The sequence below is a fragment of the Colletotrichum abscissum genome (assembly GCF_030869225.1).
Source record: "Colletotrichum abscissum strain IMI 504890 chromosome Unknown Scaffold_66.1, whole genome shotgun sequence".
Lineage (NCBI taxonomy): Eukaryota > Fungi > Ascomycota > Sordariomycetes > Glomerellales > Glomerellaceae > Colletotrichum > Colletotrichum abscissum.
This window is the reverse complement of record NW_026850510.1, coordinates 1-23,794: the sequence shown is the minus strand read 5'-3', so window position 1 is coordinate 23,794 and position 23,794 is coordinate 1. Positions and strand designations below refer to the sequence as shown.

The 23,794-nt window shown below is 52.5% G+C and overlaps 7 protein-coding genes across 7 annotated transcripts; 3 read left to right on the top strand and 4 right to left on the bottom strand.

Annotated features, from left to right (window-relative positions):
* Positions 1-629: 629 nt before the first annotated feature.
* CABS01_15371 (glutamine amidotransferase class-II) lies at positions 630-1,481 on the bottom strand (the record flags this gene model as incomplete). Its single annotated transcript, XM_060548706.1, has 1 exon — positions 630-1,481. The coding sequence occupies one exon, from the start codon at positions 1,479-1,481 to the stop codon at positions 630-632; it is 852 nt and encodes a 283-aa protein (XP_060391825.1).
* A 2,187-nt stretch (positions 1,482-3,668) lies between these two features.
* Positions 3,669-4,643, top strand: CABS01_15370 (uncharacterized protein; the record flags this gene model as incomplete). The annotated part of the gene is made up of 2 exons (XM_060548705.1): positions 3,669-4,153; positions 4,220-4,643. The coding sequence occupies 2 exons, from the start codon at positions 3,669-3,671 to the stop codon at positions 4,641-4,643; spliced, it is 909 nt and encodes a 302-aa protein (XP_060391824.1).
* A 1,269-nt stretch (positions 4,644-5,912) lies between these two features.
* Positions 5,913-6,512, top strand: CABS01_15369 (acetyltransferase; the record flags this gene model as incomplete). The annotated part of the gene is made up of 1 exon (XM_060548704.1): positions 5,913-6,512. One exon carries the CDS (start codon positions 5,913-5,915, stop codon positions 6,510-6,512), a length of 600 nt encoding a protein of 199 aa, XP_060391823.1.
* Positions 6,513-12,406: 5,894 nt separating this feature from the next.
* On the top strand, positions 12,407-13,283 carry CABS01_15368 (C2H2 type zinc finger protein; the record flags this gene model as incomplete). The annotated part of the gene is made up of 2 exons (XM_060548703.1): positions 12,407-13,072; positions 13,164-13,283. 2 exons carry the CDS (start codon positions 12,407-12,409, stop codon positions 13,281-13,283), a joined length of 786 nt encoding a protein of 261 aa, XP_060391822.1.
* A 1,129-nt stretch (positions 13,284-14,412) lies between these two features.
* Positions 14,413-16,801, bottom strand: CABS01_15367 (uncharacterized protein; the record flags this gene model as incomplete). The annotated part of the gene is made up of 2 exons (XM_060548702.1): positions 14,413-16,632; positions 16,685-16,801. 2 exons carry the CDS (start codon positions 16,799-16,801, stop codon positions 14,413-14,415), a joined length of 2,337 nt encoding a protein of 778 aa, XP_060391821.1.
* A 1,183-nt stretch (positions 16,802-17,984) lies between these two features.
* On the bottom strand, positions 17,985-19,452 carry CABS01_15366 (uncharacterized protein; the record flags this gene model as incomplete). Its single annotated transcript, XM_060548701.1, has 2 exons — positions 17,985-18,199; positions 18,282-19,452. 2 exons carry the CDS (start codon positions 19,450-19,452, stop codon positions 17,985-17,987), a joined length of 1,386 nt encoding a protein of 461 aa, XP_060391820.1.
* Positions 19,453-21,086: 1,634 nt separating this feature from the next.
* On the bottom strand, positions 21,087-23,315 carry CABS01_15365 (nucleotide sugar dehydrogenase; the record flags this gene model as incomplete). Its single annotated transcript, XM_060548700.1, has 3 exons — positions 21,087-22,385; positions 22,458-22,990; positions 23,051-23,315. The coding sequence occupies 3 exons, from the start codon at positions 23,313-23,315 to the stop codon at positions 21,087-21,089; spliced, it is 2,097 nt and encodes a 698-aa protein (XP_060391819.1).
* Between the last annotated feature and the right edge of the window lie 479 nt (positions 23,316-23,794).

Here is a 23,794-nt window from a genome sequence, read left to right as displayed (position 1 = left end):
CGTCCTCACCTCCCCCCATCTGTCACCTAGGTGTTGGTAGCCAACATGTTCGACCTTCTCTCTCTTTTGGCCTCGCTCTCAACGCTCTCAACAGGTAGCTCCAAAGCTGGTCTGATGCGAACTTCCTGCTTTTTCGCCGAAAATTTGTTTCTATCCTTCTCGCAGGTTGCAACGTTACACAACGGCGAGGCGGTGGTGTTGTTTGCTCCTGGTAGGCTACCTGCCGGTGTTCCACGCCAATGCCGCCAATCAACCCGCGGGAGCCACGTCTGAAAATCAACTGATCTGCCATGATGTGGGACTGATACCAGACAGAGTTCCTTTCTTTCACCCTTCGCCACGCGGATGCGCACATGAAGACACCAGGATGATGGAAGCACGACTAGACACAGCGGTCGAGAAAAGAAACGGTCAGGAAAGAGCTGAGCATACCCGTGGGAGTTGCAATAATGAAAGATGCTGGCACCTTGTGGGTACGATTCTAACTCCAAGCAAGGTACAGACGATCCGAAGGCGGCGTTACACGTATAACTTGTTTGGAAATCACAGCCCATAATCAAACGTCCAAACGCCAATCCAAAGGCTGCCTTGCATCCCCCGTCGAAAACATGACCCTCATAAGTGACTCCTCACAAGTGCTCGAGATAGGCACCAGTACCCAGTTCAGAAACAACCATCTGTGATGGCTTGATAAGCTCCCATTCGCCCTGGTTAAAGGTGCTGGGCTCGCTGGCTACCACGACGTGCTCTCCATGCTTCTTCTTCTCTAGCCGCCCGTCGTCCTCGGCATCCCCGTCACCACCATCGGCCGAGTCACTCACGTCGCTTGGAAATCCCTTGTACTTGCGGTTGAGCGTTGCTCCAGCTGTCGTCGAGTAGTACAAACTCGGGGGTTCCAGTCCTTCCGGGCTGGCATATCGCACAGCGACGAGCGAGCTGCCAGACATGACAACAAGGTTGAGTGTGTTGGCCTCTCGGCTCGGCGGCCCAAACTCGGTCTGCAGTTTCTCGAGGATGATGATAGTCTCCCGCATCGCTGTCGCCATCTCTCCTGCATCATAAACAGACTCCCAGTCGCCATCCTTACCGCATAATATGAAAAAGTACACGGCCGCAATGTGCTCAGCATCTGTTGTCCCGACAACGGCCTGTTGGTATCTTAACGGAAGATATTGCAGAATTGCCGTACGGATACGAGGAAAAGACCCGAGGATGCCGTTGTGGGCGAACAAATGACGACCAAACGCAAAGGGATGGCAGTTGGTCTCTACGACTGGCGTCAGGCCTGGGGCTGCGCGGATGTGGGCAAGGACGGCATTGCTGCTGGTGCCTCGAACGATGCTCTTGAGGACCAGATCGTTGAGCGGAGGTCGAGTGTTTTTGTACACGACTGGACGAAGGGACTCGGGCCACTTTGGATCGATATACGGGTTGAACTCGCACTCTGCCGACGTATACCACCCGAGGCCGAATCCGTCCATGTTGGTCAATGGATTCGGTGAGCCTGCGTCATTGGCAGCCAAAGGGGCGACCTGAAGCTCTCCAAGAAATGGTTCAACCGTTGAATGGCCAGCCGGTAGGAAGTGTTCGTCCACTACCGATATCATCATGAAAAGCCCCGCTGAAACGTCATGACAGAACACTCACCTTGCTTCACAATGGCATGGCGCGGCCGAATGACCAAATCTTCAAGAAGCTGGGCTTCATCGCCCAAGTAAGCAAACCAGCGACACATGACCAAGGGCGAATTTTTATTCGTGTCAATTGACCCCAAGAGACTTTCTCGATTGTTCGTTCTTTCGTGGAGATGAGCGATTGACGTTGAGATGGCAAGAAGGTAGTTGGCAGCCCGTCGGGATTACCTTCATTCCTCACGCTCGGTCATAGCGGACGTCTGATCTGAAGCAAAAAGCCCCGACATTGACCAGAGGCGTAACTGACGTCACGGCCTTTAGAGTTCTCTTGCGCTTGAACAGACCTCGAATTGGCGCTTATACGGATATAGCGTGCCGTGTCGGGAAGCGCTTCTTGAAAGCACGACAGCTTCTGCCAGTGCGCCCCAAGGCTCGCCTACGGCGTTGGGAAAAGAAACATAGAATCGCCGACAGACCATAATTGTAGTCCCTTCCGGCTTGTCACTCGCAAGAAGGAATGCAACCACGCAGGCGAAAAAGTGGACAAAAAGGCGAAGATTGAATATGCCTTAATTACCGCCTAAGAGCCAGTCCGTCTTGAACCCCAACATTGAAGGACCCTTTGGCCAAAGACGTTCAGCGCGGCGTGTTTGGCGGGAGGAGCCGCTAGGTGCGCCACGTTCTGATGAGATTTTGGCTCGAACGAAGCTTGGCTATGAGCTTGATTCCGGCCTGAGACCTGCCAGCGTCCCCAATTCATGCCTTTCGCCCCCTCTTTGGCTACCACGCATTGGCAGGCATAGCAGGCATCGAACAGAGATGATGGTGGCATGCATGTGCGGCAAGCAGCATTCGAGACAATATCCGGCGGGAGTGGTTCCCGACCGAACGAGAAATGGAAAGCCAAGATGCCGGAGAGACCCGCCCGCCCGGCCATCACTCGGGGGCGACACCGGATTCCCCACTCATACTTTGACCGTCAGCACTTGGCCATATTAGGACCGCGAAGCTCGCGAAGCTGTCAGGGTGAAGCGTTGCCCAGTGTGCTGGACGGACTCAAGCTTCTGTCGTGGAAGACATCCCAAGAGCGAAGCGCGGCTGCACCTCATCCCAGCGTCATACTCCCGTGGGGGCTGAAAAGGGGCGGGCTCCAAGTAAACCCCCGAGGAAGACAGAAGACGAAACGCCTTTCTCAACGCTCCCAATGGCCGACATTGGCAAGGCCGGAGAAACCAGGGATGTCTCAATTGCGAATCCTGTGGTGACCGCTTGGAAATTGGGTGGCTTTCGGAAGGCGTCTTCATCTTTTGGGCTTACTTCCGAGTCCCAGAGCCTACTCGAACAGCTGGTCGCTGTTTTGGCGCGCTGCCTTGGCACAAAGGTACTCTGAAAAAGGGTTCGATGACCCGACGATGCATCAGAGTTGGTCGGGGGGTCGAATCCTTCGCGCGCCAAAGATCCCAAGTGTGAACCCATTTGGCGCTGATCGCTGCCGCGCCTGATTTCTCATTGGACAAAGCTGAGAATACTACCGTGACGGCCACCACCCTCCCTCAGCCTCTGGGCTGAGTCTCCTTGGGTAAAGTCAGGGGGCGATGCTCCCTTGAGACTCTTCTGCCTTGACTACCCACGTCTAGATTCAGGCTACAGGAGCAAGCTTATTGTAACGGCGGGCCAGTACCCCGTAGAGACAGGTACTATTCTCGCGCCAGCCCTACCGCTGTGACGGCCGTGGAACGGATGGCGTCCTGAATTGTCTTGGACCAGCGAGCCAGCCGGTACAAGTGCTGATGACGCCCCGCCCCTTGTTGCGCGCGCGTGGTGTGGCACAAGACGGTCAATCCTGCATGTCGCTCCCCGTCAACATTATCGAGAGAGTCCTCGACCAGTCTTCGCTGCCCATTTTGTCTCGCATTTTTTACCTTCGGTCAGATTACCCCTACCTGATGCTTGGCAGCCTCATTTAAAGTCCTCCCCCTCCTCCTTTACTCTGTCGTCCCTAAGCGTGGCTTGTCTTGGTTTCCCCTCCGCGCGATGGCATCGCTACATCCGCACGACCACTTCTATTCCAACAGGCATAGCAACTATAGCAGTCACTCCCCATCCCCTGAAGCCGAAAAGATGCTCAAGCATCCAAACGGTGGGCCCGGACCCGAAGCCGATGCCATCCCGGATGGATTGGAGGTGAACACCGGAGCAAACTACAGCACGGCGCCGCAATCATATGAGCCGGCACAGACGCAACCGTACTATGACCAGCTACAGCATCAGCATCAACACCAACCTCACACGCCACAGACGAACTACACCGAGACGACGTACGCTCAAAATCAGCACTCGCCGATGCCGGAAAAGCAGCTGGCGGAAAGGAAGGCAAGCAAGGACGACGACACAATATGCGGGCTGCGCAAAGCCACATTTTGGTTGTTGATTCTCTCCAGTCTGCTGTTCTGCGCCTTGGTCGGTGTGGCGGGCGGATTAGGTGCTTTGGTGGCAAGCAAAAACAACGAAATCGCAAAGTAAGTTCCTCGCCTACAACACACGAGCAGCCGCATTCTCACAGCAAAACTAATACATCTCCACAGCCTCCAATCGCCATCCTCCTCTTCATCAACCGCCACACCCACCTCGGCGTCATCGTCAGCTGCCTTCGACCTAAGCAAGCCCGCCGCCACGGACACGCCCATCGCGCTCAACAAGTGTCCCGGGTCCAGCTCCGTGTTGACATACCAGGTGCCCGGGACGAACCTGACGTTTAGTAAGGATTGCGGGACGGATTATCTCTACAACGACATCGCGCAGGTGCCAGCCAAGAATTTCGAAGAGTGCGTACGGTACTGCGCGGCGTTTAACCTGCAGCAGCAGTCGAGAAAAGGCCCATGCAAGGGTGTTGTGTACATTTACGAGGGCGAGCAGGGGGAGGATAGCAATTGGTGCTGGATGAAGTATACCAAGAACATGGTGCAGAACGGGGCCAAGGACTACACCGAGTCGGCTTGGATTTTATGAGGATTTCTTGGAGGATTGTTGAATGTGGAAGCGCGTTCAAAAACTTGGTTTCGGAGTTCTTGGTGTGTGCTGCGGATACCCAGTTGTCACCCCGTTAATGAGAGACGTGTTCCAAAATGGTGAGAGGTTTCTTCCTTCTGACTCCTGCAGGATTGCATGCATCGCGATCCATCGTCTCCAAAGGCCGGGGAGCGACAGGCAGCCTTCACGGCTCGCCGGGAGGGGAGCAAGACAGCGGGCCAGGTCCTTGCCAGCCGGGGGGGGGGGGGGTTGGAAACTGGCCGGCTCGCAGACCGCGGACGAAACTCAGGCGCAGACCCGGCCGGAAACACTCACCAATCAAATACGGCCCCCAGCCGCCTTGCTAGCTCAATCGGTAGAGCGTGAGACTCTTAATCTCAAGGTTGCGGGTTCGACCCCCGCGTGAGGCTCAAATCCTCGCAGCGATTGTGTGCAGATCTTTTTCTTTGATGTTTTTTGATGCTTCTCTGGACATTTCATCGTCCCATGTGCCAATAGAGGTTGCGGTTTAAGCTTATTGCTTTTTGTTAAAGCTTGTTTGCCCTGCGTTGGGGTCAGTCAGGCTTGAACTCAATCAAGTTGGAGTACAGACGGAATAATGACATGGGGAACCACGGCGACAGACTGTTTACGCCCATCTCGCAAGCTTGGTTGGACCTAAGCTTGAACTTCAATCTCTATATTTATTGCGTGCATATCGTCTCTCTACTGTTCGACTTCGTTCAGAGGCGTGCACGATGTCCAACTCCGTCCCGAAAGGCTTGGCATTTTGGTTCACGAAGCCAGGGTGGGTTAACCCGTTCTTCAACAGTCTGGAGAAGGGTCTCGAAACCGGACCTTGGCGGATGTTGCCGTTTGTTGTCTTGTCCGTAACGGCCGCTAATCTTCGTCCAGATCTCTAGATCCTATGTTCCCGCCAGGAACCTTCAGAGTGCCTTTTTGAGATGTATCATAGCGGGAAGGACCTGAGTAATGCTGCTAGGCAGACGCGAAAACTCGTCTCGCCGTCAGCAGAGCTTATCGTTGCAGAGAGCAGAAGAGTCATTAGACCCATGTCCGTGTCCCCGAAACTATTCCGTAAATGGCAGCTTCACAATTGAGTACCTAGTATTAGTCACACTCTCACAACATACAACAACACCTCGAGTTCTCACCATTTTCCAGTAAACAGCTCACAACTCAATACATACTCACTAACCTACAACCCTCAGAGTCTGCAGAGATTCTAAACCCTGAGAACCGACAAACATGTCCCCTACGCAAGATCTCCCACCCGCAATCCTCACCCTCCCAAAAGCAACAATTCGACCCTACCACAAAACAGACGCACCCGCCCTCTCCACCGCAGCAAACTCCCCCTCCGTATCCCGCTACCTCCGCGACTCCTTCCCCCGCCCCTACACCCTCGCCGACGCAGAGTTGTGGATCGCGATGAATTCCAGCGACGGCGGCGCGCCGGTGTACAACTGGGTCATCGCCTGTCCGGAAACGGGGAGGCCTATGGGGAGTATCGGGCTCGTGCCGGGGAAGGATGTTTATGCGAGGGGGTATGAGCTTGGGTACTGGCTTGGAGAGGAGGATTGGGGGAAGGGGGTTATGGGGTGTGTTGTGCCTGCTTTTGTGAGGTGGGTTTTTGAGGGGATGGGTGGTGGAGAGGTTGATGGGGAGGGGAAGAGGAAGGTTGAGAGAGTTTGGGCGGGTGTTTTTGAGGCGAATGAGGGGAGTCAGAAGGTTCTTGAGAAGAGTGGGTTTGTGTTTGAGGGGAGGGCGAGGAGAGCTGTTGTTAGAGATGGGGTTGTGATGGATGAGCTTTTGTACTCTGTTATCAGGGACGACTTGAAGAAGTGATTATGATCGCCCAATGCAAGATTGCCACCTATGTGATTTTCCCCAGACGCCTCAATCTCTTCACAGCATGGGTGGAAGTTGTCTTGACCAAGCAATGGTAGGTCTCAATTGGTGAAGAGCATTCGTGTCAAGAAGCTTGATAAATGTAGCTCGATCACAGAGTTGCGTCTGGGCATCTAGGCTCCAAAACATGAGGCACTAGACGACGATCCCTATGGGCTTCAATAACCAAAGCATGGGAGTCGCTGTCTGCCACCCAAGAGAGAAATTAAATGGCGGAGCCTGATTTACCTTAAGCAGTGATGTCTTTCTGACAATAATTAGGTTCCAGTGGGCGAGATTACAAATTGAGCGGATTTGTCGCGAGACTGTCGAGGAGGATATCGTGACAATCTTTCGAGAAAACCTCCCCACGGCCTTGACCTTCTTTACCAAGTGTCTCTCGATTACATTTTCCCCTCTGGGGAGGTGGCACAAGACATTGCTACAATAGTTCTGTCTTGTGTTCTACACATGGTAGAACCGCCGAGACCTCGAACCCTTCTAAAGGCCATATCTGCTGAACAAGCCTTGACCTTAGACTTGACACAGGTGTTGGTGATTTGCCCCAAACCTGTCTTCCTAGACATCATGTGCGATGTACTGCGGTTTTCTCACCAGTCAGTTCGCGACTTCTTAAGGCGCCATCAGGCCTTTTTACCTGCCACAGCTCACTACACTCTCGCGTCTCTCTGCATCGGAGTTTGCTCGCGAGGACTAGATCTTGTATCCATCAACGGAAAGCAGATTCCAAGCGACGACTCCTATATCTACGCAGCGCTGTACTGGCCGGTCCACTCCAAATTGGCATTCTATTTTGGCACAGACACACCTACTATGAAACGTGTTGAAAAGGATGTAACAACATTCATCTTTGATGAGAATTGGGATACCACACTTTCTTACGAGAGCTGGGCGATGAACGCCCATAAGATCACTCTACTTCTTCCGGAATACCATGCTCTGAAAGGCGAAATGAGTGCGATTGACTCATCAAGGTGTGGATTCCTATTTGCACCGAGCACATTTCGGCTCGACTGCATTCTACTTCAAGAATTGGCGAGCATCAACAACGTGAACGTTAACCTACAAAACCATTTGGGCCAAACTCCTATCCACTTAGCCGCGGCATGTGGCCATTCAGCATTATTGTCTCTACTTGCTGGTCGCGGCGCCCTCGTCAACTCTCAGTGTGGAAGGCATGGGAATTCTTCATATGCAGCTTGCTTTTCTGCCCATTTGCAACTAGTCAAAGATTGCCTCCTCCATGAGGCCAAAGTTTCGTGGGGCTCTAGATTTGGAACAGCATTTGAAGCTGCTTGCCGAGGTGGACAAGAAGACGTAGCGATGCATCTTCTACGAGTGGGAGTCGTTGTCAGGGATAGAGAGTATGAAAAGGCCATTGAAAGTGCAGCCTTGGTCGGTTTTGTCAACGCAGTCCAGAAACCACATGATTCTGCATTTACTGCCTGAACATCGACAATAGCTGCCAGAGTACGAACGGAATTCAAGATCAGGAGAGCGATACAAAGCGGACAAAGCGGCGTCTTGCAGTAGTTTCTGAGTCAAACTCTCAGCAACCAAAGTCTTCTCACTTCGGATGCTGTTGCGCTTGCGGTTTAATTCAATGATAGATCGACAGTGTAACTAATACTCCAAGACAAGGGAATGGATATTGAGGCCAGCGGCGCTTTCGATTCTCCCCTGAGAACAGCCTCGTTGCTCACTTATCAGTCGACCGTCCGGTAATTACTTTAAAGAGGCGCACTGATCAATGCCTGCGGACAGTTCGGCGATTCTCTACAGACTGCTGCTATCAATGGGCCTGTATCGATCGTCAGACTTCTGGTCCAAGAGGGTGCCTTGAAGAATCAACAAACCGGGTTTTACGGATCAGCTCAGCTCTATAAGCCGCTGCGCAACATGGCTACATTGATGTCGTTGGAGTACTCCTGGACTCTGGTGTGGATGTCTATCAGAGTGGATACTATGCCAACGCCTACGAAGCGGCTTCCAGAGGGGGCACCAAGCCGTCTTGAAGCTGATGCGGGAAAAGGGCTTTGCCTCCCAACAAGGTTCAATACCAATTTCTTATATTGATGAATTCGAAGCCATGGTTGCTTTACGAAGAGAGCGCTCTGGAGTCGCTCTATGCGAGACATATTAGACTTGGTCGCATTCGGTCTTAGGTGTCTAGGTACCTATGATGTTTAAACTTGCCTACATAGCCTAACAACACAGCGTAATATTACCAAGATTTCGCTTAGGATACGCTCTCATTTCTCCTAGACTGCTTGAAATTTGCGGGGTTATGTCAAAGTCTTTCACTCATATATGCTTACTTCCAGAACAATATCACTCCATTCTTCATCAGATCTTATCCAGGGTAGACGCCCCAGAATTCTCATTTCCTCTGTCCCTCCAACAAACTCTGGGTAATTCTATATCTGGCAAATCTTTCACCAGTTTTGTCATTGAAAAAACCCTTAATTGACAGTAAATAGTATTTTATCACTCAATTTGACACCGCCATCCCAGAACAGACGCCTCCTCATTTGTGATTTGACCCTGTCAACAGCCTTACCGAGACGAGATGTCATCATTCATCCTCACGCTGTGACCTGATTAGTAGCCGACTTATGATTCATGCAACATCACGTCAGGATCTGGGATAGTTTACAGGGTCTTTCTAGGGAGCCGAAGGCTGTATCAACCCCCCAACTAGTCGTGGTCGCCAAGACGGCTTGCGGGGAGGAGATGCCGTCAGTCTCTGGGCAGCATCTGCCTGAGCCACTAGAACATCACTGCTTGGCAAGGCCAAACTGTACCTTTAGCGTAAGTCCAGCCAATAGTAGTCTAGGGAGACCCCGAAGCCTTTGACAACTTGTCACTTGGTGACTGGAGTATCGTCTGATCGTCGGCGCACCGGGGGGTGTCAAGGCCAACGGAACCAGCTCAAAGTGCAAGTTGGTATCTGCCGTGTTCTTTGGCCTCTTGGCAACGAAGGGAACTTGATTCAAACGAGTACTGTGAGGAGGACGTGATCCTTTTCGTGCTGTTAGTTGGGTCACCTGATGAAGGTTTGTTCAAAACAGTCATAAACGTTCCGCTTATCGAATAAAGAAGTGGCCAACATCCGCTACTCTTTGAGAGAGATAACAAGAAACTCGGAGTAACAGATGGAACGGAAAATGCAGGGCTCGTGAAGAAAACTCCCATCGGGTTTTACATTTGAGTCGAGTCCTGAATGCTTATAATGCGGAATCGTTCATCCAACAGCAGCCCTTGCGTGGCGACCATACAAATACAATGGCTCTCTTCCCTGGAATTTCCTGAAGTAAAACCGTTACCGTTGACTATCATGGAAGCAAATGAGTGAGAAACCTATTTCATGCTTTTATAGATTTGGATGATTTGTCCACCACGTGAGATATCTGCGGAGATGATGACAATATCATGTCAATCGCGCAAGTTGAAGTCTCGTTGGACAATGATCTTCCTGAGTCATGGCAAAGGCATTGCCACAAGGGTCTCAACCACCTAGACCATTTCTAGAAGCAGCGACAACGTACCGCAGACATTCATCGAGACCAGGGCACGTTGCAAACATCCAAGAGAGGTAATTGATGATTGCAAGCTGATGCGGCCGCTCTCTGAAAACAGGTTGGAGATAATTCTGGCAAACTTGCCAGATGCAACTCGAAACTCTACCCGACTTAGAAAAGCGACTTGAACAAGGTCCCCCAGCCCATCAGTGGGACTAATGACAGCTTTCAGGAGCCAGTCGCAATGCAAACCACCCGCATGATCCAATAACGGAGCAGCCGTTAAGTGCAACGTCCGGGGCTTCCAGGCCCCCCGGGAGACCGGATCTGCGAGGCCGTGGCCGAACTTCGGACGAGAATCTGCAACTGCCGATGTCTACGGAGGGAAGCAGGCGGAACCACCGTTCGCAAGAGACATCGAGAATTTTTCGTCAAACAGCGCACACGTTCGAGAGCTGCTTATCAGGTCCGTCTCAACATTTTGTAGGCTTCCACGGGTTCCGGGAACTTGAGGCCGGCCTGTAGTTCGCTCCCGCGTCAAAGGAATTTATTTTCTTTTGGACGAATTTCCGCACAAGTTTTTTTTTCGGGTAACGCTCGCATAGAATTCTCCCCAAATTAAGTGAAGGCTAGAAATTAAGACTAGTGCGTCGGCATTTCTTGGGCAATTATCGGGCCCGTATAGGCCATTGTCGGTCCCGTGGATCAAGAGAGAGGAGGGGGCTGGCACTCCGCCGATCATACTCATGGATACCGGGGGGACGTTGCAGGCTGTAATAATTGCACTGGCCTAAAATCATACGTCGGTCTGGTTGAAGAAGCCCTGCTTACGAAGGACCAAGTGTTCGATGAAATCTCGCGGTCTTGATGTTAGAGTACGACACATGTGTTGCTCAAGAGTTCCAGGTATACCTCATGTTATGTCATCACACGTATGTGATCCTGGGATCACTGAAGAATTACAACGGACTTGTGTGACGATTGCACGCAATGCTCAGCGAGATAGAATGCGAAACCGAGTTTCTGATCAAAATGGTATTCAGCCCCCCAAGATACTGCCTCTAATCCGCAACATTATTGCTTCGACTCATCCATATTTACTTGATTATAGCGTTTAATGTAAGGAACCCTTGCTTGAGGAGTCTCGATGTAGTCAATGTACCCGCTGTCTACCTTAATTTATCTATGTTGGACGTCGGCAGGGCATCTTTGAGCTGCTTTGCTTGCTTCTAGTTAGTCTTCTCCTGGATTCCAATTTCATGCCAAGAATATCTTGAGAAAGAGTAAACTTGGTAAGAAGGCCCATCTGGAAGTGGAATTTTCTCGCTTGATCTTCATCAAATTGGGTTAGTGTAAAGACGGCTCCTTTGCACCGGACGCAGATTCCGGTATCTCAATGAATGTCGATTAAATGGCCCACTTGATTGACAGAGATGGATCGAAGTCAAGAAATCGGTTAACAAGATTCAACGGCTTGTGCTTCTTGTATATGAGCATGATGACGCAGCAAAAGCCTGTTGATCCAATTACGTCCAGTAGTAGACAAGGGCTAACATCACCAATGAGTTCAAAGGAAGATGCTTAGTATTACGGTATATGGTGCGACGTGGTTCAAATTTTGCAGAACATGGATATCTCTCATTCTTCAAGTCGTTTACGAGGTTTAGTGTGTCACTTTGATGCTACGGTGATACTGCCCTCGGACTCAAACCCATCCACTCGAGGGAGATGGATTCGAGCCCTATGTGAACACACTGACATTGACAGGGGATTTAGCCTACATAGTCTGTCAAGCCGTGGTACTGGGGAATCCAAGCGTCATTTCACGGGGGAGATCCCGGACCGGGGGAACCGGGCTAGCCCATTCATGGGCCACACCACTTAGTGATATTACAACGAGGCCAAAGGAATAATTGCCGTGTGGTTGCACCCACGCTTTGCTGCCGACAATTTTGCCCAGGCGTCACCGGGGCCGAACATCTCGGCGGCCAAAAGCAGGGTGCCGAGAGTTGTGGGAGTTGGGTAGATCCAGTACGTACTGCTGAAACAGCACCCCCAAAAGACTATACCGGCGCGATATTATTGACAAGGGCTCTACAATAGAGTTTATCACCACCAGATATATATCACGGCTGACAATTCCGTCGCTTTCGTCCGGTAGACAGATTTCTTTAACTCGGAGCTATCGGCCTCTTTTCGACATTCATCCGTTGCGGCCATACGTTGTGCAAATCATTCATCACCGTTAGTCTCAAGATTGTCTACTGGATGGCAACTTTTTCTGCAACACACGACAAAATATCAAGCACCATGGAGCAGCCATATTTGCAGTACGGTCCCAGCCATAACAGCCACAACGAACTGAGCACCTACCCCGAAGCTGAGCCGCGAAGCATGGACTGCTCATACACTATGGAGCCTTCTTCTACCTACACCGGAGAATGGTTTCAGCCCACGTTGCATCCAGATTCCGTCGCCTCCATCTATCAGCCTTTGCCATATCTAGGCACGACCTCCGGCGCCATGTCACACTACGATCCCAACCATCTGGTCGAGGCCAGCAACACGCATATTCTCGCGCACTCAACACCACCAATGATGCAAGCAGCGGTGGCGTCGCCCAGCTGGGAGCTTTTGAGCTCCAGCGAGGGCTCTCAGAGCCCGGGAGAGGAACGCGAGGAGGAGGTCTGGGAGCCGGAAGACCTTCGTCGGATGGGTTATCTCGACGCCAGCGGCAACTGGCGCTGCAAGTTTGAGGGGTGTCGATCCTCACGCGTATTCATGCGTGCGTGCGACCTGAGGAAACACTTTCGTGGACACGACAAGTACTTCTTCTGCACGGAGAAGCCTTGTGCGAATGCCGGTGTGGGATTTGCGACTCGAAAAGACTATCAGCGACATATGGGCTCCCACAGGCCGACGATCAAGTGTCCCCATCAAGATTGTGGGAGAATTTTCAGTCGGAAAGACAATATGGTACGTTGCGCCCGCATTTACTTCGCGTTACATATTATTCAGTTCTCGAAAGTAAACTTTGTTTAAACACTTGGGCTAACACGACTTGCAGAGAGAACACTTCAAGAAAATTCACTTGCGGCTGCGAAACAATTTATTTCCTCGACCTTGCCGCCGGCCTCGTCGTGGTGAACGTTCAAAATCCCCTGTCCTGAAAGTCGAGACTGAGTAGCTTTGGATTTCATTCAGGTGGCGTCGAGAATTACCATTGTATGAGACACTTGGAACTTAATTACCAGCAGGCCGCATGGTGTTTGGAGAATAAGGGTATAGCTAGTTGCGAAGTCGGTTTCGTGGTCCATCTTGGGGGCTGAGCACAGAGTTGCGGAAACAAATCATATGAATAGAAAGATCTAAAATAAAAGCGTTTGATTGACAGATTCATGCGACCATTGAGATTGTACCGTACAGCCCTGCGGGAAAGTCCTTGCGCCAAGGCGTCAGCCCTCGCCCCCTATCCGTCCCCCTCTGTTTTAGTACAACCCAAGGTAGAGGAGGCCATCACCTCATCCCGTAGACTCAACTTGCGATCATGTCTTTTTGATAACCCCTCGCCTAGTTTACGCCCAAGAATCGCAAAATACCAGAATCGTCAACGATGCGAGGCATAAGTTGCGCGCTCCAGGACTCGGACCTTCTGGGCCTGGAAGGCCTGGTCTGATGATTGGCAGCAACTTGTTTACCACGAAATGCCAGAATCGGAAATGTCGAAACATTAGGTAAGAGCTGATTAACTTTCCATTGGTCTCAATTCCGTCCGAAGTCAATTTCTGGTCCGTATCAAATGCCCACCCTTCTTTTGGTTCCGCTCGAAATCTCCGACTTGTTTGACATTGTCGGCGATAATCACGCTAGCATTGTTAGCAAGGTGGCTGGGGAGGCAAAGGGTAATAATCCGCCGGGTAACGTCTAATCCGAATAGAGCTTTTTGTTTTCTTCCAAAAAGGCTTCTAGACCCTTTCTCCGGCTTAAGTTTCCGGCGGCTCGATTCGGCGACGTGCCGATGAAGCTTTGTCGTATGCTGGAACTGTATTGGGGGTGCTTCTTTGTAGGCATTTGTATCCGCCGCTTCGACCTCGCCGTGACGATGATCTTACAATGCCGAAGGTAATTTTAAACAGTTCATATAATTCTTCATGGAGAGTTGTCTTACACTGAAAGTAAAGCACATACGCTGCCCAGAAAAGACTCTAACTCTCGGCCCAAAAGACTTCCACATTACACACATTGACCCAAGAAGTTGACATTTCCATCCTACAAGCCTCGTCGATCAATCTTCTGAAACTATCGCCAAGTGACGGCTATGAACATTCCATTGCCGAATCTCCTGTAGGGAGAGCAACGACATACTCCAAGCCAAGCTTCACAGCCTTGCCAGCATTGAGCTTCACCTGCCACTCCACTTGGCCTTGACGCCCCTTCAACGTTGCCGTCGCCTGTCCCCAGTCAATATCCTGCTTACTCTCGCGAGCGGGCTGCCCGGTGGAGGCTCCTGAACCGTCGACAACAAGCCCCTTGGGTGCCAAGACATCCACCCTGAGACGCTCGTCTTCCGACACGGGAACCTGGTCCAGCACAAGAAGCGAGACGGGTTTACCCGCCGAAGCACGGGAGTTGAAAACGGTGATGCTGCGGCTGTACACGGAGCTGTTCTCCTTGGAAAAGAGCCCTGTCGTCGTTCGTCGGACGTCAACCTTGGGGTAGTTGACCTTGATCGCCGGGTCGATGCCGAGACCCAGGGAAAAGACATCACCGGCGCTACAGCGCGGCAAGTGGGTGCGGCCCATGAAGGTACCGTCGAGAGTGAGACCTGCTTCAGCCCGGAGCAATGTCAGGCGGCTGCTATTGCGAATTCGCGATTTGAGGTAGGCGACGGGTTTGTACTTCGCAATGATGGTATGGCTGAAGGCGATGTTGGAGAAGCTGATACGAGCGACTCGCTGCTTGGATGCCGTAGGACGAGGCGGCAACGTCTTTGTACCTGGAAGGTCGTAGGTTGTAGTGAATCCCGTCTCTTCGATAGTAGATTCTTGGAAATCGAGGTCTTCGTCTTCCTCGGATACTTCGGATCCCATGAGCTCTTGAGTTGTCCCCTGAGGTCTCCATTGATGAGGCGAAGGAGCTGATCCACTTTGGTGCATTCGCTGCATTTGTGGCATTTGCTGCATCTGCTGCATCTGCTGCACCTGCATCTGTTGCGCCTGCATTTGCGCCTGTATCTGATCCTGGTGCTGTGACTGTCCTTGCCCTTGTGCTGGATACATCATTCGTCGGTGCTTTGAATCTTGGTTAAGTACCATCAGTCCCTTCTGGTATTCCGCGAGATTCGTGGCGCTGTTGCTGACATTATTGTAGTCCACGCCGAACAAATCATTGCGAGGTTTTTGGGGCTGTGCTTTCGTCTGTTGAGCACGCCACCATTCACTTCGTTGCTGGCGTTCCTCCCTACTGGAAAGGATGTCCGTCCCGTTTGCGTTGCCTTCTTTTGGCGCCAACTTGATGTTCCAAGGTTTGAGCGTGGGTATGGCGTTCTCCAGCCCGGCAAATGTGGCTTGAGAAGTCGAAAGGATAACTTTGCAGTTGCTCCACGTCTCGGAAGTTTTGTTGGTGATGCGGGCGTCGTAGCACAGTGTGCCCGTGTTGTTTGTGGTGAACAGTTGCAAGTCATAGCTTGGAGTCCAGAACGCGGAAGATGTCACATATGACAGTGATAAGTCGCACTTGATGTCTCTTCCCTCGTCGGTCTTCTCAGGAGCTGGTGTCCAGGCGTGGGCTGTTTCACTCGACACCGATGTACGACGAGAGGATGATGGGGTGAAAGCCATAACCTCGAGAGACACCCGGACAGAGTAACACAACTTGGGCCAAAAGCGCTCCCGCTCCGCCCGAATCCGAGCTTTCTCCTTCTTCAACTTCGCTGTCTCCCTAGCATCCTTTTGCGCCTGTCTGTCCCGCTCCTTCCGGGCTTTCTTCATTGCACGAGTCGCGTCTGCCGCCTCTCTCTTTTGTCTCTTCACAAGCCGAGTTTCTTGCTTGAGAGCGATGCTGAGGCGCTTCATGTTGTCCTGTCCGCGGGTGACTCCGGCCACGTGGTCTTGGAAGATTCGTTCTCGCTCGGCTCGGTAAGTTTCGATGCTGTCAGCGATGTTGACGCCTTCTTTGCTCTCGAGTGAAGCTCCGTGAGCATCGAGGATCTTGAGACGATTGGCTGCGCTTTCGACTACTTCTTTGGCGCTGCGTTCCTCGTCTCTCAGCTGTCTTATCCGGGCTCGCACTTTGTCAAGGGGCGACGGTTCTTTCTCCTCAGATTCTTCTTCATCTTCTCCGTCTTCTTCGTGAGGGACATCGGCATCCGACATTTCGTCATCAGAGTCAGGATAGACATCTTGGAAGCTCTCGCGGTTAGGAATAAGCTCAATGGCGATGTCGGTGATGATGGCTGAGCCGGCCCCGTCTACCTTGATTGTAGACTCATCAATTGTGGGTGTAAGACCGAATATGGTGATATCGTTAGCGCCGGGCTAGTTCGTTAGTTGTGGGACGAGACACCGCAGGGGACACAGGTATCCTCACCTTCAGTTGCAGGTTGCGCAAGTCCCTCACGACTTGGGCACTGTTGGGATAGAGTGTGACGGATCGGGTGGTCAAGTCTCGCACATGGTACTCCTTGTTGTGAGTAATGTCTGACATTTTGGATGACTTTCGTGGTCTCGCTGATATAAGTGTATTGGCAACTTGGCTGTAGTGGGGAAACTTCGAGGCCTGAACGAGTGTAACAATTGGTGAGATTCAACGAGAAGAGGGGAAAAAACGAGAAGAGAGTAAATGAGAAGAAATTGAGTTGAATTGATGCCAGTTAGCAGGACAGAATTTCGGAGGGCATTCGTATGATACTTATAGTTGTGGTTGGAGGCGGGAACGAGGCAATGCAAACCAGCGGCCAAGAATAGGGCGGCCGCATCCTGTTGCCTGATGAGCAAGACAACTGCTGCGGAATTCCATCGTCTCCCCCGCTCAAACTTTCATCCGAGAACTAGGGAGCCGATAAGTGCCAGAAATCGATTTAATACGTCTACATAACCATTTCGATCTGGATTGAAGTTTGAAAGACTCAAAAACTTTGATGCCTGTGATAGGGATGGTCCATCCCGATTGACGAAATGCCCCCAAGGAAAAAATGAGTCGCTACACATGATGAAGGTGCATTAAATACGGTAGAAACAGGCTGCCATATTTAAAACAAGGATGGTGACTGACCAGTCTACCCTAGTGATACAACTTTTTGACCTTCTCGTTCATGAAAAACTCCAGTTGGTCGGCGTCTTTTGGCACATGCTTCGGGTGTAGCACCTCTGGGTCAAGTACTCAGCTCAGCCAATTAGCCTCTTCCTTTGCTTCTGCGGACCAGCGTCGAGTCTTCGTCGCTCGTCTCTAGCAATCCGTTCACGCTGAGTAAAATAACATGGACGCAAGACGGATCATCCACCACAATGCCAGCGGTTTGACTATCTCAACTGCGATCCAGATATGAAGGTAACAAAGGACAGATTAGCACACAGGTTGACGCGAGTTGGCGGCTGTTGCTCTGCGACACTACCATTGCTTTCATGTTTTAATGACAACTTAGCAGTGGGAGCTTACGCGAACATTAACCTCAATTCATAGGCCTGCGACATAGCGCGAGGTTCCTTTTTCATTATTAGCCTACTGAAGTCGGTCGTGACGACTAGATAAGTCTAAGTCTTCTCTTCCTCTTTTCCAAACTGGACAAACCAAAATCAGCGAGACCGTACTCCAGGCCATCGACTAGATCCACCCAGGATATCATTATTTTTACTCCATTCCCACTCCAGAGAAGTTACGCGACGATGCTTTAGAGAAGCATCGCCATCCCAGCCACAAGACTAACAGCCACCGCCATAGCAGCAGCGCATCCAGCACCTACTCTACCAGCGTCAGCCATGACGTTTCCGCTGGACGTCAGAAACGGCTTCTCTGCGACGACGCGGATGTTATCGACGAGCCGATCTTTATCAGGCGTGTATGTCGATTCCACAAAGTTGCACTCCTTCATGATGAAGTCCAGGTCTATTTCCCGTTAGTCCGCGTTTCGAAACCAACCAAGCCCCTCTTTTAATGGTAAGGAGTAGTAGAAGAATATTGCACTCACTGTTTGCCCGGTTGCCAGTTTTCCGGATACAACTCTGACAAAGCCCAGCCAGCAACTGCACGTCGAAGCTCTTATTCGAACAAGTACACTGCTTCTCGGCTTCTTCACGATCGTTAGGCGACTTGTTATCTGGTTGCTTCTCCGAGCCTGGTCCCATGATGGGTATCGCAGCCGGGTTGCTCATAGACGCCTGAGGAGGTTGAAGCTGCTGTGGTGGTGTCGGCTGGAGCATCGGGGGTGTGGTTTGCTGAGATGATGAAGGAGCGGGTTGCTCTTGCGGTGGCGGTGGCGGACGCTGAGGCTGCTGCTGTGGCGGCGGTTGTTGGGCTGGAGGTTGCTGAGGCGCGAGCCTTGACGTCGATGATGGTGGAGGAGGTGGTGGCGGTTGTTGAGGCCTCGGGGCTGTGATCACCGGAGGCGGCTGAACCGGAGGCGGTGCTTGGATCGGGGCCGGAGCTTGCACCGGAGGTGGGGCCTGGACGGGCGGGGGAGCCTGTACCGGTGGAGGCGGCGGTGGCGGCGCCAGAGTGGGTATCGTCGGCGCCGACACAGTCAGGAACACAGTCGATGTGATCAAGACAGGCACAGGCGGCGGTACCTGTGGCGGAGGATCTATTGATGGCGTCGCCTGTGGTGGAGGAGGAGGCGGTGCCGAGGGTGTAGGTGTGTTCTGGGCATCCGGCGTACTCGTGCTCAACGGAATCTCCGGTGCGGGGGCAGAAAAGGGCAGCGTGGCAATGAAGCCGGGTGTGGCATCCACGGCCGGCTGCTGTGCGTCTTGGGCAGGTTGTTGCGCATCTTGAGGAGGCTGTTGTGCAACATTTGTAGCTTGAGGCTCGTCTAGGCCGGGTGTCGATGCCTCGACCGCGTCGTTTTGGTTTGGTCTGCGGTGGTGGTGGCGGCGAACGACTCCGTGTGCGCCTGCTGGTGATGGTCTCTTTGCCTGTCGTCTTTCTGGCGGCGGTTTGTATTGCGGTGCGTCGACTTTCCTCCTCTTCAGTCTCTTGAGCTCGTCGAAGGTATTGTCAACGTCGCATTTGAAAGTAAGCTCGACGATGGGCCCGCATATTGTTGCGCATTCGACGGGGACGTCGTCGACCTGGACTTCTCTGGCGCCCGCTAGCACCGCGAGGCCCGAGAAGACCAGAACTGATGCCTCTTTTCCTCTCATCCTGTCCGGTTCTAACTATTCTCGGCAAAGCACGAATTGAAAACTCTCAAGGTCGGTGAAAAGGTATCGAAGGACGCATAGGAGAATCAACTCCTTTCGCTCGCTGGTCGCAAAATTATGGCAAAGTCACGATACAAGCACACACAAATCAATAGAAAGAAGATCAGCCGCACATCATCCAAAGGAGAAATAGGTACTCTAAGCCCCAACACCTATATCAGACAGTCACATCTCTCCCTACACACCGTCTCTCACACACCAGATCCTCAGACTCAGGACGCAGCCGCTTCCCGCACACAGCAGACATGGATGAAACGGCAGCTCAAGCTTCAGAAGGAAAAGGGAAAAAAGGTTGGACGGAAGGAAAACTAAACACTCCCAGTGCTTACTACCCCGGACCTGACGAAATTGGCCACCCGGCGCGCCTATCAAGCTTCAAGACGGTGCAGAATACTCTAAAAGAAAGTTGTGGACCAGGAGGGGGGGCAAGATGAGGCACAAGGGGCACAAGGGGTAGTGTGCGTGGGAGATTGTGAGCTGGTGAGGAACGCAAGACGGCTTCATACCCAAACTGGCAAAATCTGGGTTCGAACGACTCGTCTTACATGTCTCGGAAACAAAACCATCGCATGGGGAGAGGCTAGGAGGAGGGGAACAAGGGGAAGCACAATCCCTACCCACATCCTCTCTCCCTCTATCCACGGATCTTCACTAACCCCAGTGCCCAAGTCCTGGACTCCTGACTGAGACTCGAGACTCGTGCGCGCTGGGTGGGAAGAGTGCAACGTGAAACGCGAACAGACCGCGCCGACTCGCCAATCGCAATGCATCACGATGGCCGCGGACATGGTCCATCCTCTCAATGCTTCCCATGGAATGGGGACGCTGGCGATCAGAAACAGTCCACCATGGTAGAATCAGGAGAGTCGGTTGATGCACGTAGCAGCCGGTATCTGAGGCTCTGCGTTGATGACGAGCCTATTGATGTTTATTTTACTAGTGCCCCGCAAGGTTTTGAAACAGTCCTCGCTTGCTTGAACTTGTGGTCAAAATGATGTAGCCGATAATCGTAAAAGTAGATGATGAGCAGTGAGAGAAAGCAGTCAGTGGGAAGATGAGAAAGCAGTGAAGCTGGCATGTAGCGCAGCTGATGGTGAGCATTCCGAGTCTAGAACCCGCATTCTCCCTCCTGCACGCTCCTCAGACGAACTCGCGAGCCGGATGTGAGGAGTTCCTTTTGGATGCTAAGAAAGAAATATCTCAAGTTTTCAACGTGAAACGGCAACTTGAGGATGGGACGAAGAGAAGAGCACACGTATCGGATGCGCATTGAGGAAAGCGAAGTAAGCTTCTAGGACACAGCTGCTGGTGCTTGCGGACTTTATTCCGTTCATGTCGGCACTGGTTCTGCCCTTTTCATTTGATTCAGTCTCTAAATAGCTATCGCTAGCTTAGAGGATGGGTTCCTCAATCGTGATGATCGAGCTGTTAATACTCGTGCGAACTGAGCTCATGGTGTATTACGATAGCTTCTGTTGATGGTGGCTTTCTTTACAACCCTAAACTGTCTCGTAGAATATTAGGTAAGATATAGTCTATACTTCTTCCAAAAGTCCCCATAAGAAGAGCAAAGCTCAACTCCTCCCCCGTCTCCCAACACTCTCAACTCGAACCCCCAGCTTGGCCATCTCATCAGCATCAATCACCCCTCTCCCATCAAACACCCACCTCGGAACCTGCATATCGCCCGCCACCCTCTCCCAGTCAACCCTCTCCTTGGCCGTCTGCCCCTCTTCCGCCCCCGGTCCATGACTGGTAAGTCCCGAGACCTTGCAGTCCTCCTCCTCCGCCCGACAATCCGGGCAATCTCCCGAACAAGCAGGCTCAGCAACGTATCGCCCGAGTGGATCATCCAAAGTCGCCGCGCCCATCTCCCCCTTGCCCAGCGCTGGTCTTACATCCGACTGCTGAAGCTCTTGACCGGCCCCCTCCGCCGCCCGCGATGTCGTGCTTCCGTGAGGAGAAAAAGGATCAGAAGGTGCAGAACCCGGCGTATCCCTGACGCCGAGCTCACCCGTGTTCCGAAACTCGTCAAACTCGGTCGTGATGAGAACCGCGTTACTACCACGACAAGCGTCGTACGCGTTCCCGTACACAACCAAGGGTCCAGGGCCACCGCCGTCGTCCTTTGACGTTGTCGTGTGTGGGCCACAGAACTGCTGGATCTCCGCTTGAATCACGAGAGGATTACAGCACGGGTCAAACACCGCAATCTCCCGTGGTCCCTCCTCCGACAGCGCCCGAATAATCTCCAGCGCAGGCGACTCCCTCGTATCCGACGTATCCTTCTTGAAAGCATACCCGAGGACAGTAATCTTCTTCCCAGCCAGGGTATTATTCAAACACTTGACCACGCGCCTCGTGAACCTCTCGCGGGCGTACTCGTTCATCTTGACCACCTGCCGCCAATACTCCCCCACCTCGTCGAGATCAAGCGACTCGGCAAGGTACACCAGGCTCAAGATATCTTTCTTGAAACAACTGCCCCCGAATCCGATGCCCGCTTTGAGGAACCTGTCCCCGATACGCGGGTCCCGGCCCACGGAAGCAGCAACTTCATCTACATCTGCGCCCGTCCGCTCGCAGATTGCGCTGATGGAGTTGATACTGCTTATCCGCTGCGCGAGCATCGCGTTAGCGACTAGCTTCGCGAGCTCAGATGACCAGACGTTCGTCGTGAGGATGCGTGCGCGGGGGACCCAGGCAGCGTATACACTCGCCAGCGCCTCGGCCGCGCGATGGCCCGAGGGCGTCGTGTCTGCGCCGATGAGGACGCGGTCTGGGTGCAGGAGGTCGTTTATGGCTGTGCCTGCGGCGAGGAACTCTGGGTTGGAGAGGATTTCAAAGTGTACGCCAGGTCGATGGGCGGCGAGCTGTGGGAGGTGCTGCGTTAGCTACCCTGTTGACGTGTTTTGTGAGCTCACTCGTCGATGATGTGGACTCACTGTCTCTCGCACAAGCTCCGCGGTCCGGCATGGCACGGTAGACTTTTCCACGATGATGGCGCCCGGTCGTGCATGTCTGGCCACCTCGGCGGTGACGGCTTCAAAGGCCGCCATGTCCGTTGCGCTGCCGGCGCCGTGACCCCGCGTCTTCGTCGGCGTGTTGACCGCGATGAGGACCACGTCCGCTTCTGAGATGCATTTTGAGACGTCTGTCAAAAAGAAGAGATTCGGCTGCCTAGGAGGGACCGAGATGTTGCTGATGATGTTTTCACCACATTGACTTCCGCACTCAGATGTGACTGATGACGATGGCGAAAAAGTCTCACAGTGTCCCGGCCTGGCGTGATGGCTGGAGATAGATGCTGAGTCTTCCTTGGTACCGTCCCTGGCGACTCGGACAATATCTCGTAGCCCAGGCTCGTAGATGGGAGGATGCTTCGAGTTCCACCTCCTGATCCGGCGCTCATCTCTATCCACGATCGTGACGCGGATGTCAGGATTCTTGAACGCGATAACCGCCGCCGTAGGTCCCCCTGCACTAAAGGTCAATTTCCTGAGTTCATGGGACTGCGCATCTTATAATTGCGACTTACCCACGTAGCCAGCGCCTACACAACAGATGTTGCGAACCGGACCGTTGCCACTGTTTCCAGCGAAGCTCACCTCCTCGGCCTTCGTATCGAGTTGAGGAAATACATCCTCGCCAGCTTCTTCGCCTTCAATGACCAGCTGGCTCGCCGCTCTGACGACAGGACTGAAAGTGCAACTTCCCTCAGGTGTCGTTGGAACCGTAGACGCCGCTCGCTCATACACATCTTCATTCCCAAGGACAACGTTGATATCGTAAATACCCGCCATTGTCACAGCCGTAATCAAGCAATTTGAGCAGACCTTGTCCCAGCTATCGCTGTCTCTGGTCTCCAGAACCCGATCTGTATATACCCCCAAATCGCTTCAATTCGAAAAGCACGATAACCAAACTCGCCCGGATAGCTGGCTGGTGATTTCGTCCGATGGTAAAAAAAAGGGCGTTCGTTTCACTATCATCAATCAGGAAAGGTCCCCCAAACGGTGGCGGCCGTGCGGGAACGAACCGGTCTGGCTGTAGATCCGACGTGGCTTTTCAAGGCGCGCTGGTGCCCGATTTAGCAACCGTCCGTCTGATGATCGAGCTTTCGACTGACCTAAAAGCCAGTGATGAACGATGAACAACGAGCCCTTTATCAGCTTCAAGAGCTTGACGCGCGTCAATGTAGGGTGATGGTGATTGAGGAGACGCGGCGCGGCGGTCAAAGTTGCCGGTTTCCGAGAATGTGATGTAAGTTGGGGGGGGGGGG